The following is a 20,001-nucleotide window of genomic DNA, read 5'->3' as shown; positions in this document are numbered from 1 at the left end:
CGCCCAACGCTCTGAGAGGGGAGTGGCCGAGAGAAGGAAGTGAAACAGAGAGGCCAGCGAGCGCCGGGAAGGCAACAGGGAAACGACTAGTGGGAGTCGTGATCTGCTGTGTAAGGGACGGCTGTGTCTGTCTGCGTTCTGCTTCATAAAAGAGGCAGGACAAACGGCTAGTGGGAGTCGGCGATCGACTTTTATGAGGAGGACATCGACAGGTTCATCCGGAGTCCAGTGACGGAGCCTCTGACTGTCCCTACTCACCTCATGGCTCGACGACGTCTTGGAATCCCATGGACCCAGCCTGCGGTGCCCAACACCTAGATTTGGCCTGGTCTGGTGAACAGGCCAGGCCTGGACTTGTATACTGGACCTTGTGAGAAACCAGTTGAAACCCACCATCGATCTGACGGTCTTGTGCCGTCGACATTACGCAGGGTCAGAACGCGCTGAGGCTGCGTGTGCAAGCGGTGCCGGGAGAAGAAGGAGGACGAACGCCATTTTGCCACGCGGCGTGTTTGAGCTAGTGTGCTCGAATCCGTGGATATCGACTTGTCACGAGCCACATTCGTGCCTTTGACACTTTCCTCTCGTCTATGAAACATCACCAAGTACTCTGTGTCTTGTCTGCATGCTGTCCATGTCTTGTCTGCATGTTGTTTAAGGTTTATCTCGTTAGGGTCCCCTTCAAAACCCGTAATCCGTAGTTCCTTAGTTAAGAACGGGTTATAGATTAATTATAACATTGTTGTGAATGCTTTGCTTATGTCGTGTTCCCCGATGTGTCCCCAATAAATCTGGCTGATTCGTATGAAGTTGCCACTTTGAATTAATTTGTGCCGCGCCGAGGAACGATCCGCTCGATTTGGATATAAGAGCCAAAATGGTTACAGACTGGCAGAATTCGCTCGGTCTCGAACAAAACCAGTCTGTAACCGGAGTCTATTCCCCCAACCGGTAAGGTTCAGGGGTACGTTGTTATCGGGATTTGAGGCACGTGACCCAAGGCCTGTGCCGAACCAGCCGGCGTTATAACCCCGGAGACTGCAGTGGTTAAAGCCTAAGTCACATTTGCTCTACGGCTAGGATACGGTGGCCGTACCCCCCCCTGAATTGACAGAAACGTGCGGCGGCCGCAGAGTTTCTGAGGTGGCCTCAGGGTGGCCCTACGCCGTGTGGCTATCTTTTGCAGGCCGTAGGGGTCACCGTGGAATTATAGCGCGGAGTTATAACTTTTTTCATTTCTACGTTGGCCATAGCAATTTGACAAGCTAAGCTGTGACGTAGATGTGTTCCACGTCGACCGTATGTAGGGCGTACGGTGGGCTTGCGTTATTCGTGCGGCTGCCGTAGGCTCTTATCAATGAAAAATTAAATTTGCCAACCCTCAAAAAATTACGGCGGCCGTACTATTTCCACGGTCGCCGTAGGGTAGTCCTAAGGCGTTGCTGTGTTCAACGTACGGTGGCCTTGCGGTCTGTGTCGACACAGGGTATTATTGAGTATTATTGTCTGATGTATTATTGAGTTTTGGTTGAGATAAATGTAAAAATGTATGTTGATTTAATTTGTACCATTGTCTTGTTTCAGGCTTTATTGTAAAAGTGAAGGTGAAGTCCGAGTTCATAGACGAATCGTCCTTTCGAAACAAAGGTCTGAATCACAACAACACTGTGCTTGTCCCATTGATAGACATCTCCAATATCTATCTATCTCTCTATCTCTCTCTCTCTCTCTCTCTCTCTCTCTCTCTCTCTCTCTCTCTCTCTCTCTCTCTCTCTCTCTCTCTCTCTCTCTCTCTCTCTCTCTCTCTCTCTCTCTCTCTCTCTCTCTCTCTCTCTCTCTCTCTCTCTCTCTCTCTCTCTCTGTGTGTGTGTGTGTGTGTGTGTGTGTGTGTGTGTGTGTGTGTGTGTGTGTGTGTCTGTGTGTCTCTCTCTCTCTCTCTGTCCCTCTCCTCCTCTCCTCCTCTCCTCCTTTCTCTGTCGCCATCATACTTGCTATCAGGCAATCTAACAACTTAAATACCCAGCCAACACATTGCACAGCTTGGCCTGGCACAAGCATGGCAAAACTTTCACCTCGGTCACCCTACTCGACCTCTCTCTTTAATGCACATGAAGGACAGATTTACAGGGGATAAAACATAAAGGGGTTCCGGAGGAAGCGGTTTTAGAAACGACCACTTGGAACAGAGATGGCAGGCTGTCTATGTGGTGATCGACGCGTATTCCAATTACAATTCTTTTACCTCGCTCTTTTATGCAAAAATGTACACCGATGGAAGTAACTATTCGTGTGTGTGTGTGTGTGTACGCGTGCGCGCACGTGTGCATATAATCTCGAAACATGTGACGAGCACTCCACCGATCCCCATTGGACACAGTCCACATATGTATGCATGTATATCGATCTATTATTTGCATTTCAATAAAATAGACATTACACTGAACAACAAATTTCAAAACATTTTTTTTACTGGAGATGTGTAAAGTGATTAAGACTAATTTGGGTATGCTGATTTCAAAAATCATAACCGTTTTGCTGTATCACGTCAGGATTTTCAGGAACAGAAATATTCCCATTGCCTAGAAGTCAGGATTTCAATGAAATTTACATATGTCTTTAACATGTCTATTTCGTACAATTGTTGTTAACTTGTGTTATATTTCTTTCTTTCAGATAAAGATGAGTAGGCGTTCCTGTACCAATCATCCTGACAACTTCTGTTATGTCTGTGGTCGGTATACCAAAAAAGATCAACAGCGAAGTATATCTACAGCAGTGAAAATGAAGGCCGCCTACTTTCACTACTTCGGGTGTAAGGTGGGGGACCAAGAACAGAGCTGGGCACCACACATCTGCTGCACAAGCTGTCACACAACCTTGACTCAGTGGTTGGTGGGCAAGCGCGCGAGCATGCCATTTGCGGTGCCCATGATATGGCGTGAGCCGCAGAATCATCATGATGATTGTTATTTCTGCTGCACAAGCATCGCCGGCTTCAACAAGAAGAATAAAGGTCACATCAAGTACGCTGACTGCGTCTCTGCTCGTAAACCTGTGCCTCATGATGACGAGAACCCCGTTCCAACACCTCCAGCTGATCAGAACATAGCTGTAAGCAGTGGTGAAGAGGATGGTGATGATGAACCTTTTGAACCCGACACTCAAGAATCACACCTTCTGAACCAGGGAGACTTAAATGATCTTGTAAGAGATCTCTCGCTGTCAAAGGCGAAGGCAGAGCTGCTTGGATCAAGGCTGCAGCAGTGGAATCTACTTGAACCTAACACCAAGATATCCTTGTTCAGAGCACGTCACAGAGACATGGCTGAGTTCTTTGAGATGGAAGACACGATGACATTCTGCAGTGACATCAACGGTCTGTTGAAAGAACTTGGGTGTGATCACGATCCTGCAGACTGGCGCCTCTTCATCGACTCGGGGAAGAACAGCTTGAAGGCTGTTTTGCTCCACAATGGCAACGAGAAACCATCAGTCCCACTGGCAGTCAGGCTACACGAAATACATGTGCTTCCTTTGTCTCTGGGATAGCAGAGACGACAAGAATCACTGGACGAAGAAAGATTGGGAAGAGCGAAAAGAGCATGTACCTGGTCGACACAACGTGAAGCATGTCGCCCTTGTCGACCCAGCCAAGGTTTTCCTTCCACCACTCCACATAAAGCTCGGCTTGATGAAAAGTTTTGTACGGGCAATGGATCTGAATGGGCGTGGGTTTTTATACCTCAAGGAAAAGTTTGGCAACACCTTGTCGGAGGCCAAGATCAAGGCTGGTGTCTTTGTTGGACCGCAAATCCGACAGATTATGAAGGACGAAACTTTTCCGACAACTCTAAACCCCAAAGAGCTGGCAGCGTGGAGGAGCTTCAAATCTGTGACGGACAACTTCTTGGGGAACGAGCGCGCGGACAACTATGAAGAAATAGTGCAGCAGCTGCTGGAGTCCTTCAGGAAACTTGGCTCCAGGATGTCCCTGAAAATCCATTTCCTACACCAGCACCTGAACTTCTTCCCTGACAACTTGGGAGCAGTCTCGGACGAGCACGGCGAGCGATTCCACCAAGAGATTTCACTCATGGAGACGCGTTACCAAGGGCGGCACAACCCGAACATGATGGGCGATTTCTGCTGGTTCCTGCATCGTGAAACTGACACAGAGCAGCACAAACGCAAAGCCAAATGCCTAAAGCATTTTTAATTACATTCTAGTGGAGTTTTTCTGTAATTTCTATAATTTTGAAGCATTCATGATGAAATAAATGAATAAATGAATTTTTGTAAATTTCATTGAAATCCTGACTTCTAGGCAATGGGAATATTTCTGTTACTGAAAATCCTGACGTGATACAGCAAAACGGTTATGATTTTTGAAATCAGCGTACCCAAATTGTCTAAATCACTTTACACATCTCCAGTAAAAAAATTTTGTTGTTCAGTGTATCAAAGCTTTTCGACTGGCACTCCTCAGTATAAAACCACAAACAGATGAAGAAGCACCACCGAACTCTCATTTATAAAGTTACAATATAATGTCCTCAACGTTGATTGGTTGATAGGAAGAAAGGATGGGATTACCTGATTGGTGGAACCACAGAGCATCATGAATAATGATTAGGAGGAGATGAATCACCAAAGTACCGGCAGTAACATAATGCTAATTAGCTGAGGGCTAGTTTGGGGGAAGGGGGTGGGGTGGTGGTTTTCATTACGACTTAATGTTGACGACTTAATGTGGGCCATCACAGTCAAAATTGATATAAAGTTTGGACAAATCATTTCTGTCTACAAAGAATGGGATTGTTTGACCTGATGAATGTGGCCTCCATTGCCCGAAGCTGAGCCAAACTGCGGCCTCGACTCAGGATTTTAAACCAGCCAATCCCATATTGCTCTGCACACTGAGGATTATTCAGCAAATGCTAACCCATTGCAGAGGCATAGGGAACAGTTGTCGTACTGTGTACATTCTTATAAGCACGAGTTGGTTGTCTCTGTTCGGTTGAGTGACCTTGTCTGATCCCCACAGGGATGTGTTGTTCAATGCGATCCTTCAATCTCTGAGGTATGGCCTGCGTACCTTGCATCACACTGGCACTGAAATTCGTAAATATTCTTACTTGTATGAGAGGTTGGCAGAACATCTTTTTGGATTGACGGAAGCAACCGGTGGCTAGTGAAAATCACTCGAGGTTAAACAGCATAGTAAGAATGGGACACTGTCTGTCTGATCTGGTTTTCAAACCGTTGAGACACTTTGCCTTTCCAAGGTAGACGTAGATATACCAGACATTTACCAGGTCCGATTATAGGATTCTTTGGTGGGTTCAGGAATTTGTATATATATGTATATGTATATGTATATATATATGTATATATATTGTTACGGATTCGCGCCCGCCGGCGTGCGGACGGCCACGTAACTCGAATCGCGGCACGTCGCCCACCGGACGGACAATCCAGTCGTGACCCTCTCGGACTAATGCCGGGAACCAGTCACGGGTGGACCTTTCGGTCTCACCGCGATCGAGCCAATCGGCCCCCGCGTGGGATAGGGTTGCTCGCCAAATTCGACCTACCTAAGTACCCACACGGAGGGTAGACCGGGCGATCGCACCTCGCCGCAGGTCGACTTCGGACACGGGCCACTTAAGCGACCCGTTCCGTACTATCGGGATAACCGAGCGGTGTTATCGTCGGCCTCGACGGTTCGATTAATTATCGGGCGTATTCAGCCCACTACCAACCCTTTACGTGAAGCAAGATGAGGATTCAATGAGAGAAATGACGAAGCGAAGCGGGAAACAGTTCAACATAAAGCACATTTATTCGCGATAAACGGAAAGCACACATATACAATTCCACCAAAAGCACATAGAAAAGAAGAAGACAAAAAGCAAATGCGACAATGCAGATCTAATACCGACTACGCGAGCACACGGCAACACTTATACAATTTTACTTCACAGACGGCGCTGACAACACACATTCCCAAAGCAAAAGAAAAGAGAACCACCCTCCAGGATGAGGGGGTAGGCGGGCCTGGGGCCGAGACCGTGTCGGGCCTACCCATCTGGTGATGAGACGCGGAGCGGCGGTGGTGCCTCAACTCCGCGGGCCTCGCGGACAGTGTCTGGTAGGGGGTGGGAAGGGGGCCCCCTTGGTCGCACTATCTCAGCGCGGGGGGAAACAGGAGGGGGTTGCTGATGCTCGGGGAAAGGAGGATTTTTACTCTGTCTCGGGTCCCGCGACGAGCGTCTCCACCTCGACCAGGTCGCGCCGTCGGCCTCCCTGGTGTGCAGCTCCCGGCACCGACGCGAGCACCCCCTCGTCTGCCTTCGCCGCCGCCGCCTCTCCACAGCTCCGTCCTCTTCGCTCCGACTCCAACTCCGAACTCTTCCTCCTGCGAACTCCCCAACTGCACTCAACTCCAACGCACACGACGACCCTTTTCTGACGAACGCAGCCGCTTATATAAGCCCCGTGGCTTCGCCTTTGACCCCCTGCCTTCGACCTTTCACCTCGCTCCCCATTGGCCCGAGAAAAAGTGGGCGTGAATGCTTTTTGATCCATGAATTTGCATATAGCGACCGCCCTCCAACGCCCTGGAGGCGGGGCCAAATCGCCCCTCGCTCACCGATTGGACGGAACAAAAGTGGGCGTGAGTCGTTTTTGATCCGTTTTTGGAGCGGAAAGTCCGTGGTTTTGTACACGCTGTTCGGCGCGCGCCAGGCACGAGTCCAATACCGGTACCCACAAGCGGCGCAAGAACGGTGGCGATGCGACGGTTGCGAGGTGTGACGGTAAAGGTCGTGGCTGCTGTGGTGAAGCGGCGCCGCGGTGGGTGGTTGATGTTGTGATGACTGTTGAGACGCGGTTGGCGGTGGTGATAATGGCGGTTGGTCCAAAATAAAGATAGTAAAAGAAAAACGGCTATCCTGAAGAGTCGCAGCACGCATGAATGACATTTATTCCCTCTAGACAACGGGTTTGGGCCTAACTACACATATACTTACGGAGATATCTCACCTAAGGGACCTGAATGGTGGTTTGCGAATTTGGTCAACCACAACAATATATATATATATATATATATATATATATATATATATATATATATATATATATGTATATGTATATATATGTATATGTATATATATGTATATGTATATATATGTATATATATATATGTATATATATGTATATGTATATATATGTATATATATATATGTATATATATGTATATGTATATATATGTATATATATATATATATGTATATATATATATATATATATATGTATATGTATATATATATATATGTATATGTATATATATGTATGTATATATATGTATATGTATATATATATATATATATATATATATATATATATATATATATATATATATATATATATATATATGTATATATATATATATATATGTGATCTGTTCAGGATACCGATTATCAAGAAAAATAGTCTTGATGGTCTCAAGTTCAGCATGGAGTTTATCTGTGGAGCAGATCCTTCTTGCTCTATTGACCAAAATACCAATCAATCCAATCCTGTATCTTGAGGAACTGTAAGAGTCCCATCTAGTAAACTGTCCTGTAAAAGTAGACTTACGGTCGACTGTGGTTTTATAAGCGTCGGCTAATTTCTCAACTAAGACGTCCAAGATGGGAAGTACACCAGAGCATTTCATCTGTAAGGTGAACTCTTGGGATGGATGGAGAGAGTTGAGGTATGCCAAGAAGACTTTACATGCTGAGGTTGACTAAAAGACAGCAAAGATGTCATCTATGTACCGGTAGTAAATGATAATTAATTCAAAGAAGACAGACTCGGAGATCGGTGGAGGTATCAAGTCACTCTGATTCAGAAGTTGCGCACAGGTTTCGATCACTTCTGTCAGTGGGACATTCGTTAATAGGCTGGCTATATCATATGAGCACATTGTGGAATTCTCGTTTAGGTGTGTGATGGACCGTGTTCTGAGACGTATGGCATCGGCGAAGGTGAAGGAATCCACAATTACATGTTCTGAGACGCTGACTAGTCCTGTCTGTATTAGCTCACATAACCATCTGGTAAGTTCATGCTGTGCAAAGCCAGTCATTGAAAGGATCATTCGTGGAGGAACACTGTCTTTATGAGTCCTTGGCAGACCAAACATCCTAGGTCTTTGCGATCCGACAGGTCTAATTGTGTCATAAACCTCAGAGAGGTCTCCTTGTTTGAAGAGTTGCAATAGTCTTTTCGCCGTTTGTTTCTCCAAATGAGATGTGTGGTCACGTTCCGTTGTATTTTCCAGGTGTTGGAACTTGGACACATCGCTCAAAATCACAGCCATTTTCTCAACGTAGTCGCTCTTATCCAGAATAACCATGCCGGAGCCTTTATCTGGTCTGCAAATCTGGATTTCAGGATTGGATTTGAGGTCATGTATAGTGACCAGGAAATCATGCTGCTTATGGAAATCAGACAAGTTGTTTGGAATCCCACAGTAAGCGTGAACGAGATCAGCGAGTCTGGCCTCAAGTGCTTCATTTGCATTTAAGGATACCCATTATCAAGAAGAATAAAAAGCAAACGAAGCACCTGTGGCCAGACTCGCTGATCTCGCTCACGCTTACTGTGGGATTCCAAACAATTTGCTCAATGGTTCCACCAATCCGGTAATCCCATCCTTTCTTTCTCTAAACCAATCAACATTGAGGACATTACATTGTAACTTTATAAACGAGAGTTTGGTGCTTCTTCTTCATCTGCTTGCGGTTTTTTTCCTGAGGAGTGCAAGTAGAAAAGCTTTAATAATGTCTATTTCATTGAAATGCATATTTATATTTTGTTGTACGAATAAAATGTTATATCTAATATGGAAAGCTCATTTTAACCACTGACTGACTCACTGTCTGATATTAAAGATCAGTACCTTCCAGGTGACGTAGAAAGCTTGCATGCCGATGGACATCAAAAGCCGATACACCAAGATAAAGAAAATCACAGAACCCTTGGAATACACCCATAAATGAAAATACAGTATAAATCGATGAAAAAAATAAATGCAGGTGAGTGACCCGAGACAATGGGGAAGCATGGTAATTTTGCGTGCCGACTGACATTGAAGCCGACACACCAGGAAAAATCACAGAACCGTCGGAAAGCATCCACAAATGAAAATATAAATAAATGAAAAATAAATGAAAAATCAAATGCAGATGAGCGACCCGAGACAATGGGGGAGCACGGTTCGTATTTCTTACAATGTGTAAGCACACCCCACTAGTGTGTGTATGTATATGTATATGTATATTGTTGTGGTTACCAAATTCGCAAACCACCATTCAGGTCCCTTAGGTGAGATATCTCGGTAAGTACATGTGTAGTTAGGCCCAAACCCGTTGTCTAGTGGGAATACATGTCATTCACGCGTGCTGCGACTCTTCAGGATAGCCGTTTTTCTTTTACTATCTTTAATTTTTTTTTTTGTATACCTTGGTCGAGGCTCGTATGAGAGCGAACACACAACTCACAGCAAGGAGGCATGAGACAAGAGGGGCGGGAGTGGAAGGGACAAAACATTGGGGAACAGACACAGGTGAACTGTGGAAGGGAGAGGGATGGGGATGGGACGGGGAACATGGCGAGGGGAAGATGGACATTAAAGGGACTTTCAGGAAGGAAAGCAGGAGAATTGAAGGAAGTGGGCTTGGGTGGATTATCGGGGGTAGAAAAGATCGAGGATTTGGATGGGGGAAGATAAGAGGTGGTGGTGAACAGCTGTTTTGAAAGCCTGGAGGGAAGAATGGGAAAGAATAGAGTGAGGAAGTTTATTCCAAAGGCGGGAAAAAGAGGAATGAAAGAGTGAAGATGAGCAGTGATTCGTGATTTTGGTAGTTTTACCAGAAGGGGGTTGTTGGCGTACCTTGAGCGCCCTGTGGAAATGTGGTTGGGACAAATCACAGAGAGAGCAGGGGGGCAAGGCTGGAGAGGAGTCGGTAGAAGACAGAAAGACCACCGACCAACCTGCGGTGATTGAGTGAGAGGCCCAAAGACTCAGCTTCATTGCGGGAGATGCCAATGATCTTAAAAGCCCTGGTTTCGACAGCGTGAAGTCGAGAAAGGTGGGAGGCAGGAGCACCAGCCCAGAGGGGAGAGCAGTACTCCATCAGGCTACGGACAAAAGCTTTGTAAGTGGTCAGGAGCTCAAGAGGGCCGAGGAAGGACTTTGCACGACGGAGGATTCCCAGTCGGCGACTGGCTTTTGAGGCAAGGTTGGAAATGTGACTTTCCCAGGAAAGGTCATGGCAGATAGTGAGACCCAGAAGCTTGAAAGAAAAGACTTCTTCCAGAGGATTGTTGAGAAAGTGGATGGGGGGTTTTGTAAACGGTCCTTTCGAAGAGACATAGTGAGAGTGTGAGATTTGTCTGGATTGAAAGACATGTTCCACGTGTTGGACCAGTTTGTGATTTTATCCAGATCTGCAGTGAGCGAAGAAGCTGCTGCTTGCCGGTCTGAGGGATGACAGATGGTACGGCAGAGGGTGGAGTCATCGGCAAAGAGAAATAGAGGATTTTCCAGAGAGTCCGAGAGATCATTGATGAAAACCAGAAAAAGAACAGGGCCCAGAACGCTACCTTGAGGAACTCCAGCCTGCACAGGAAGAGGGGATGAAAGAACTCCATTTAGGGCCACACGTTGACTGCGACAGGAGAGGAAGTCTGCGAGCCATGAGTGGAGATGGCCTTGAATACCATGGGAAGAGAGTTTGGTGAGTAGGGCAGGGTGCCAGACTGTGTCAAAAGCACGTGATATGTCCAGGGATACGGCTCGGATTTCCTGTCTGGCATTGAGGACCTCCATCCAATGATGGGAGAGCAGTAGCAGCATATCTAGGGTAGAGTGACCTGGTCTGAAACCAAATTGATGATTGGAAATCAAGCCATTGGAGAAGAGGAAGGATTTCATGTCTGAAGCGATGATGGATTCCATAACCTTGCTGATGATTGGGAGAAGGCTGATTGGTCTATAGTTACAGGGATCTGTTTTTGCACCTTTTTTATGCAGGGCAGTGATGTTAGCAGATTTCCAAGCAGATGGCAGATGACCTTGGGAAAATGAGAGGGTGAATAGAACAGAGAGAGGGTGAGCAAGAGCAGAAGAGCAGGCTTTGAGGACACGTGGGCTGATGCCGTCTGGACCGGTTGCAGAATCTGACTCGAGGTTTGAAAGCAAGCTCTCCACCTTGTCAGGAGAAAAGGATACAGAGTCCAGGGACAGTTGGGTGCGACTGGGTAAAGTGGGTAGAGATAGTGATGGGTTTGGGACACAAGATTTAGCTGCAAACACCGAGTTTAGACATTCAGCTTTATCACGTGTGGAATCAGCAGTGCGGCCATTTGAGGTAAGGGAGGGGATGGAGGGGGAACATACACCAGAAACAGATTTGATTAAACGCCACCAGGATTTTGAGGAGGGAGAGAGGTTTGAGAGTTCAGACTTGAGATGAGAAAGATGTTGTTTTCTGGCTCTCCTGAGGGTAGCTACACACTTGTTCCGAGCTTTGTGGAAAGAACTGAGATTGCCCTCAGTTGGGTTTGCTTTCCATGAGGCAAAGGCAAGTTGTTTCAGGACAACTGCCTCGCCACAAGCTTCAGTAAACCAAGGGCGGGAGGAAGGGTAAGACAACTGAACACGAGAGGGGATAAATCTGTGCATGAGGGAGAGCAAGTTTCTTTGAAAGAATTCCCAGGATGAGTTGATGTTTGAGAAAGTAGTGATAGGAGACCAGTCTGTAAGTTTGATGGCTGCTCGGAGACCCTGCCAGTCGGCTTGATTGAAATGCCAGACTCGACGGCGGTGAGGTGGTTCTCTGATAACAGCCAGAGAGATGTCCACTTTAACAAGGACGTGGTCAGAAGAACCAATTGGAGCGAAGGAAGAGCAGCAGATATTGTCAGGGAAATTTGTCAAAATCAGATCCAGAAGAGATGGAGTACCATTGGTTGAGATCCGGGTCGGGAAGTTGACCGATTGAGTCAGTCCCAATGAGTCACAGAAAGCTTTTGCTGATGTCCCATGGCAGGTGAGAGAGGTACCCACACCTAGCCAACTGGCGTGATGACAATTGAAGTCGCCACATAAGAGGAAGAGAGAGTTTGGATGAGAAGATAGAAGATGGTCCATGTTTTCGGAGAGTGAGGTGTAGATGGAGTCATCACTGTTCGGTGGACGGTACAGTACACATATAAACATGAGGTGGGAGTGGAGGGGAAGCCGAAGCCAGAGGTATTCCTGGGGGTGTGGGGGAGTGAGAGCAGTGCAGGGAGAGTGAGGAATAGAGTCTTTGATGAAGAGAGCAACACCTCCACCAGGACGAGGCTCAGGTCTGTCATACCGTAAGAGGGAGTAACCAGGGAGAGATACTTGGGAGTCAGACACGTCTTGGGAGAGGAAAGTTTCTGTTAGGCAGATAATGTCTGGTTTGTCAGTGGCAACCTGCATGGAAAGATCTGAAAGGTTTGAGCGAAGGCCCCGGATATTTGAGGTCCACACTTTTAATGAAGAGGTAGGGGAGGAGGCTTTGGGTGCAGGAGGTGGAGGGGGCGGGGAGGGTAGGACGAGGGACGAGGGGGGAGGTAAGGAGGGTTGCTGAAGGAGTGTGGGGTATTGCAGAATAGCGAGGGGAGGGGGCCGAATGAGGAGGAGAAAAGGCTCTGTGGTGCTGGGAGAGAGAGGGGGACAAGAGACAAGGAAGATGGCAGTTGAGTATTTGAGGAGGTGGAGTGAAGAGATGGAGGTGAGAGGGCAGTGGAGGGAGGTAGGTTGGTGGATGAGAGGGGGGCAACTTAGAGAAGGAAGAGTGAGGGGGATGAAAGGTGGGAGAAAGGTGAGGGGGAATTTTTGAAAGAGGTGAGAGGGAGGCTTGGAGGGAGAAGAGTGGGATGGTTGCTTTGAGAGTGAGAGTGAGGGGTGAGGGGGGTGAGTTGGCACTGAAGATGGACAAAAAAGAATGGTTGATGGAAAGCGAGCATCCATGGCAAACTGTGGTTTTTAAAAGTTTTAGGTCAGAGATGCGATTTAACACAATTCTTGATGGATGCAATGAAGGCGAATTCAGAGCATGGAGAGAAGAAGCGCTGTAATAGTTGGATTTTTTAGGCAAGGAATGAAGGAGAGGTCGAAATGAAAGCAGTCTGTTGAAATAGCAGAAGAGTAGTGCATTGTGAAACAGTAAAGAGTACCACATGTGTGAGAGAGGAAGATGAAGCATCATAAGATCGTTTTTGTTGTTAATATTAATGTATGAGAGAGTTCAACAGATTAGGTCATGGAAATGTAAAAAAAAAAAAAAAAGAAATCGAGGAAGACGAGGAGGAAGTTAAGAGGAAGAAGAAGTAGCAGAATCGGGAGAAGGTGAGCGTGTTGTTGTTGTTGTTGTTGTTGGGTATTTATTTATTTATTTATTTATTTATTTATTTATTTATTTTTTTATTTTTTTTTTTTTTTTTTTTTTTTTTTTGAGATAAGAAAGAGATTAGTTGGGAGAATGGGGGATGTTTGGAAAGTGGGGAGGATGAAAATTGAAGGTAATGGGGAGGATAGAAATTGAAGGTAATGGGGAGAAAAAACAAACAAACAAAAAAAAAAACGATCGAACACCAAGTGGAACCGGTAGGCCTCAAGCCTAGGACTAGGCCTCAAACACCAGGTAAGAACGTCGACATAAATACTCACAAAATAGCACGATTTTTGAAACAAAACCGAACTAGGAACACACATTAACATGTAGGTGAGAAAATTAAACAGTTAAAACGGGACAAATAACAACCGGAACTTAACTTTGAGAATGTCAGCAGGGAGCCCCGAAGGAGACCTCTTGCCGCTCAAAACCGGAACCGGAACCGCGAATTTGGACCAACCGCCATTGTTACCACCACCAACCACCACATCAACCACCCACCGCGGCGCCGCTTCACGTCACACCTCGCAACCGTCGCATCGCCACCGTTCTTGCGCCGCTTGTGGGTACCGGTGTTGGACTCGTGCAGGGCGCGCGCCGAACAGCGTGTACAAAACCATGGATTTTCTGCTTCAAAAACGGATCAAAAACGACACACGCCCACTTTTGTTCCGTCCAATCGGTGAGCGAGGGGCGATTTGGCCCCGCCCCCAGGGCGTTGGAGGGCGATCGATATATGCAAATTTATGGATCAAAAAGCATTCACGCCCACTTTTTCTCGGGCCAATGGGGAGCGAGGTGAAAGGTCGAAGGGAGGGGGTCAAAGCTGAGAGAGCGAAGCCACGGGGCTTATAAAAGCGACCGCGTTCGTCAGTCAAGGGGAACAGAGAGTTAAGACTTCGCGGGCGGTGGAGTTGGCAAGAAGGAGCTGGTCGTCGTGTGCGTTTGAGTCGGAGCGGAGGGGACGGAGCTGTGGAGAGGCGGCGAGGGCAGACGAGGGGGTGCTCGCGTCGTGCAGGGAGCTGCACCCCAGGGAGGCCGACAGCGCGACCTGGCCGAGGTGGAGACGCTCGTCGCGGGACTCGAGGCAGAGTAGGAATCCTCTATACCCCGAGCATCAGCAACCCCCTCCTGTTTCCCCCCGCGCTGAGATAGTGCGACCAAGGGGGCCCCTTTCCCACCCCCTACCAGACACTGCCCGCGAGTCCCGCGGAGTTGAGGCACCATCGCCGCTCCGCGTCTCATCACCAGACGGGTAGGCCCGACCCGGTCTCGGCCTCAGGCCCGCCTCATCTTTGAGGGTGTTCTTTTCCTTGGTTTTGGGTATGTGTTGTCGGCGCCGTCTGTGAAGTAAAATTGTATAAGTGTTGCCGTGTGCTCGCGTAATCGGTATTAGATCTGCATTGTCGCATTTGCTTTTTGTGTAAATTGCATTGTGTTTTTCTTTTCTGTGTGCTTTTGGTGGAATTGAATATGTGTGCTTTCCGTTCATCGCGAATAAATGTGCTTTGTGTTGAACTGTTTCCCGCTTTGCTTCGTCATTTCTTTCATTGAATCCTCATCTTGCTTCACGTAAAGGGTTGGTAGTGGGCTGAATACGCCCGATAATTAATCGAACCGTCAAGGTCGACGATAACACCGCTCGGTTATCCCGATAGTACGGAACGGGTCGCTTAAGTGGCCCGTGTCCGAAGTCGACCTGCGGCGAGGTGCGATCGCCCGGTCTACCCTCCGCGTGGGTACTTAGGTAGGTCGAATTTGGCGAGCAACCCTATCCCACGCGGGGGCTGATTGGCTCGATCGCGGTGAGACCGAAAGGTCCACCCGTGACTGGTTCCCGGCGTTAGTCCGAGAGGGTCATGACTGGATTGTCCGTCCGGTGGGCGACGTGCCGCGATTCGAGTTACGTGGCCGTCAGCACGCCGGCGGGCGCGAATCCGTAACACTGGTGTCAGGTCGTGCGATACAAATTCATCGCCCTCCTCGCGGCACTGGTATCGGAGAACAGGAAAACGGGCTCTCCTGTCTCCGGCTAAATTCACGGGAATCGGTCCAGGGGTGAGAGAAGCGACCCCCGATTCCCTCCAAATTACGAGCGAGCAAAATTAACCCTTCACGAGAAGCAAGATGGCGTCTCAAGGCGAGCGGGAGCCGGGGGTATTAGAAATGGATGTAGAATGTGTAGAATCCATGGTCCAGGATGGAATCCCCGAGCAGGAAATGTTGATTGTGCAGGAACACGGACTCGCCCAACTGAACCCAGAGCCCGAAATAGGTGCGGCAGCGGCCGCGGTGTATGACACCTCCCCTTCCCCCCTCCACCAAAACCCTTCCCCGATCCCTGCCGAAACGGCTCACCCAAGCGCACCCGACATGGCCCAGCTATTCACCATGCTGGCGGCAATGACAGCGAGAATGGATGCGAATACACAACAAATGAACGAAAGGATGGATGCGAATACACAAAAGATGGATGCGAATATGAAAAACGAAATGAAAGGCATGAACGAAAAGATGGATACAAACACAAATGAAATGAAAAACGAAATGAACAAGCAAATAAACGGAATGGAAGCAAACATGAGGGAAGAAATGAAAGAGCTGCGGGGTGAGACGCAGAACATGGGCCAATGCCTGCAGGCGGGCATGAAGGCCGTGACCAGGGAGCTGGGAATGGCGACTCCACGTGTGGGAGCAAACGAGCTGGAAGGGGGTGCAGCGGCTGACAGGCCCGCGGTGGAGGCGGGTAAAAAAATAATTCGGGGGGCGTGTTGGGCGAGGGTCGTGACAGAGGAATCGACGGTGACCAAAAGGGAAAAATTAAATGGGGAGACCAAAACGTGTGAGACGAGACACGAAATGACGACAACGGAAATAATAGTTGAGACAAGAGAGGTAAAGGGTGAAGAGTTGGCAGAGACACGGGAGATGGGAACGATAGAGGGAAGACTACACGATGAAGACGGGGTAAGTGACGCACACACACACACGGAGGTAGTGGAGGATAATGGGGGTGAGCTGGCGGACTGGGTAGAGACCCAGTGCGAGCACCTGGATGGCCTCCTCCAGGAACGAGGGGAGGGAGTATGCCCCCTTGAGGCGAGTCACGACCAGGTGAGTTCGGTCGTGCTTTGCGAGGTTGAGGGGAGGAGTGCTGCGAACGGGTGCTTGGAGAGCTTGGGGGGTATAGAGGCCCCGGAGACCCTTGTGGGGACACGAATCCCCAGTGTGGTTGTCCCTGTGTGTGTGGTGCAAGGCGTGAGTGCGTCCCCGTGTGTGGAAGCGACCCCGTGTGTGAGTGGTGTGGTGGCGATGGTGCCGGAGTACGTGCTTCCCAGCACGCCGTGTGTGGATGAGGCACCGCGGTTGAGTTCCCCCGCGTGTGTGGATGAGGCACGGAGTGCGAGTGAGGCACCGCGGGTGAGTGCCCCCGCACGCGTGAGTGAACGGCCGTGTGCAAGGTCGCTGTGTGCAAGGGAGACCGTGTGTGTGAGAGAGCGGTATGAGAGGGAGATGTCGGTTGGCATGCGGGAGCACGCAGCCGCGTCTCCCGGTGTGAGTTTAATGGTGTGGACTGTGTGCGTCGTAACACGCAGGTATGCGTGTGTGGAATGGAGACGGAGACGGCGACAGAGGAGAGAAAGCCGGGTAGCGGCTGTAGTTGTTTCGCGGACCGTGCCGGGTTCACCCAGCAGTGAGCACGCGGTTCGTGCTGTGCAACGCACGAGACCGCCACGTGCTCGCTTGCGAGAGTGAAGTCCCGGTCCGGAAACGCCAGCGGTGGATTTGCCGATCCCGCGGACGGACAAAGTTTAGGCAGGTAAATGGATTTGGACCGGACGGGTTCTCCACGCGATCGTGTGTGTTAAGCTCCAACGGGCAAAGCACATGTGTTCGCGTGGGGAACCCCTCGAGACGTGGGGCTTGTGTTTTTTTTATGCGCACGGTGACGCCATGGCTGCACGTGGGGTTGGAATCCGGCAGGAGGGGTATTTCTGCCGGATGGTACCGTCCAAGGAGGGACGACGAACACGTGCAGCTGCATGACGTCACGGGCAGGTGCAAAGTGCGCGAGCTCTGAGTTGCCGCGCAGGTGCTGCGCATGGAAAAAAAAAAAAAAAGCAAGCCTCACTTTCGGGTGCACAGGATTCCTGGGCAAGGGGTGGAAGACCCCCTTACCCTGGGCACAGGATGGAAACTAGTTAGGGGGAAGGGTTAGCTTAGTTAGACCGACTTCATGGGGCAGGGGTAAGTCCTCATGGAGTCCGTGGAATGGATTAGGTAGAGGGATTTAGTGAGCTTTAGGTTGGGAAATAAAATGATTTATTTGGAGACAGTGACAGACTTGTGGATGTGTAGTGGGGACGTAGCTTAGCTACGTAGGTTAAAAGGAACGTGCTACTAGTTTAAGGGACGACGTGGGAGCACGAGTTAGTTAGGGGAGGTAGTTAGGAGGATGGCAGAGTTCAGCGGTGTGTGTGTTGAAGAGTTGGTGAGTTGTGAGGCATGTGCTTGGTGAGTGAGTGAGGCCAGCGGGTCTGTGTGTGTGGAGTGAATGGGGAATGCATGGTGCAATGAGTGATTGGGGGGAGGAGTGACTCCCGCCCAAGGGACCCCGGGGTCAGAGTAAAGTGAGTTAGCTGGGTTAGTCAAATTGAAAAATGGAGGTCGTTTTGTTGTTGGTGGGAAAGTAGGCTCGAGACCCATTTGGAGGGGTGCAGGAGCCCTGTTGACGGGCTTGGGAGCGTGGCTGCGAAAGGTGAGTATCGCTGAGTGGGTACCCCGGGCACCAGGCTAGTCGGCCGCGGTAGGCCATGGGCCCATGGGGGGCCGGGATAGAGTAGTGGGCACGGGTGCGCCTGCTTGGTGCGGGGGCCCGGGGCGCCATTAGCCGCGTGGGCAGTGTTGTGGGCAAGGGTGACCCTCGGAAAGGGGCCCGGGAAGCCAGCCTGCCACGTGTGCGTTTCAGGGGAGGTGCCATGGGGGGCACTCCCCGGTGTTAGGGAGCTGGTAGGCTCGGAGGCAGTGTAGTGCCCGGGGGTGCCATAGCGGGAGATTCGGCAGAGGGTCGTGCCTGCCAAAGGGAGCCACGTGTCCCAGCCATGAGACCGTGTGAGGGCACGGAGAGAAAATTGGGGGGGCGAGGCCCGAAATTGTGAGGACACCAACACAGGCGACGGGAATCTGGGTTTATAGAACCAACAGTTTAAGCGAGAGGCGCTTGTTGAAAGCCCCGGGGTAGTTTAACAGTTAAATGGTTAGGGTAGATTAGGAAGTGTACCCCTCCGCACCATCCATCCCCTCGCTCTCGTTGTGGGCCGCTGGACCCACTTTGGTTATAGATCGCCGAACTCTGGGAAGGCCATTCTGAGGCTTGAATTGGGCCTCGACACAGGACGTTAGCTCTCCCTTATTCCCCTCCGGGAAGGGAACGTAGGGGTTGGGAGTAGGCTAGGTGACAGGATAGGTTAGCCGAACAAGGACGATAAAGGGGGTTAGGGGACGATTTATAGTGGGGGATTAAAAATAAAAACAACAAAAAAATAAGTTGGGGCTAAATTGGGGTTTGACAAATTAAGGGAGTGGGTATGTACAGTGACAGGCAAAGGCGATAGGTTGGGAGGGAGACAGGTAGGTAGGTCCGAGCCCGCCTTCCAAGTGGCCAGCACCACCGCACTCCCTCCACCAACCTCCACTGAACGGCAAAGGCTGGCCAGCTTCATCTGCAGCTGCTGTGCTGCAAGGCCTGTGCCGGCTGGATCGTCTGCCGGCTGGCTGTTTTTCTGCAAGGCCTGTGCCGGCCAGTTCATCTGCTGGCTGTTTTTCTTCAAGGCCTGTGCCGGCCAGTTCATCTGCCGGCTGTGTTTGCCTGCAGCGGTCTTCTTCTGCGGGCTGTGTTTGCCTGCTGCCTTTGCCATGCCATGCCCACTGCCCAGGTTCACCAGCCCCGTTCAATTTTTGCTTTGCCCCCCCCCTGTTCATTTCCATGTGCGCCAGGATCCGCAAGGCAACAGTTTGCAAGCTGCGAGAACTGCCCTGTTGGCAGCTACAACACGGGCCTGCAGTGGCGGCCCGTGCACCGTGTTTGTGTTCATGCATCCATTCGTTGTGCTCATTGCGTGTGCCACTTGAGCTGGCACGGAGACTGCGTTGTGCAGCCCATGCACCGTTGTGGTTCACCGCGTTCATTTCAAAAGGGAAGGCCTTGGACTGCGTGTGAGCAGCCAGCCACGTTCCCTGTCACCTGCATTGTTTGAGCCAGAGACTGCATGTGGGCAGCCTGGCTCCCTGCTAACTGCTTTTCTTTTGCAGAGTTCATTGATCCTGGGCCATGGTTTCGTGTAAAATTTGTAAGTTAAGGTTAAGATGTACTGTAAATATGAGTGCGCCCCCGGCATGTCTGTCTAGCGCCGGCAATTTTATTTAAGTCATCCGTGTGAGTGAGTTTGTTTAGATAGTTACGCAGCCCTCAGGTTATTTATTTTGGGGACACGAATACCATGAATGTCGCACTCAGGGA

At 49.5% G+C, this 20,001-nt stretch overlaps 1 protein-coding gene across 2 annotated transcripts in view; it reads left to right on the top strand.

Moving 5' to 3' along the window:
• The window catches only part of LOC147009143 (uncharacterized), an 86,154-nt gene that overhangs the window by 9,711 nt on the left and 56,442 nt on the right, over nucleotides 1–20,001 (top strand). Inside the window, exons 2-3 of one of the 2 annotated variants that reach the window (XM_085862857.1) lie at nucleotides 1,585–1,647; nucleotides 2,674–5,537. In XM_085862857.1, the coding sequence (XP_085718983.1) occupies nucleotides 2,680–3,549 (870 nt within the window). In that variant the 5' untranslated portion in view covers nucleotides 1,585–1,647; nucleotides 2,674–2,679 and the 3' untranslated portion in view covers nucleotides 3,550–5,537. Of the gene's footprint in view, nucleotides 1–1,584; nucleotides 1,648–2,673; nucleotides 5,538–20,001 lie in introns of those variants that run through there. The other variant, XM_085862858.1, reaches the window with a different exon arrangement.

This window comes from Eptatretus burgeri, chromosome 17, assembly GCF_056783735.1.
Source record: "Eptatretus burgeri isolate ZD-2024b chromosome 17, Ebu_testis_v1, whole genome shotgun sequence".
Classification (NCBI taxonomy): Eukaryota; Metazoa; Chordata; class Myxini; order Myxiniformes; family Myxinidae; genus Eptatretus; species Eptatretus burgeri.
This window is presented reverse-complemented; position numbering and strand designations above follow the sequence as displayed.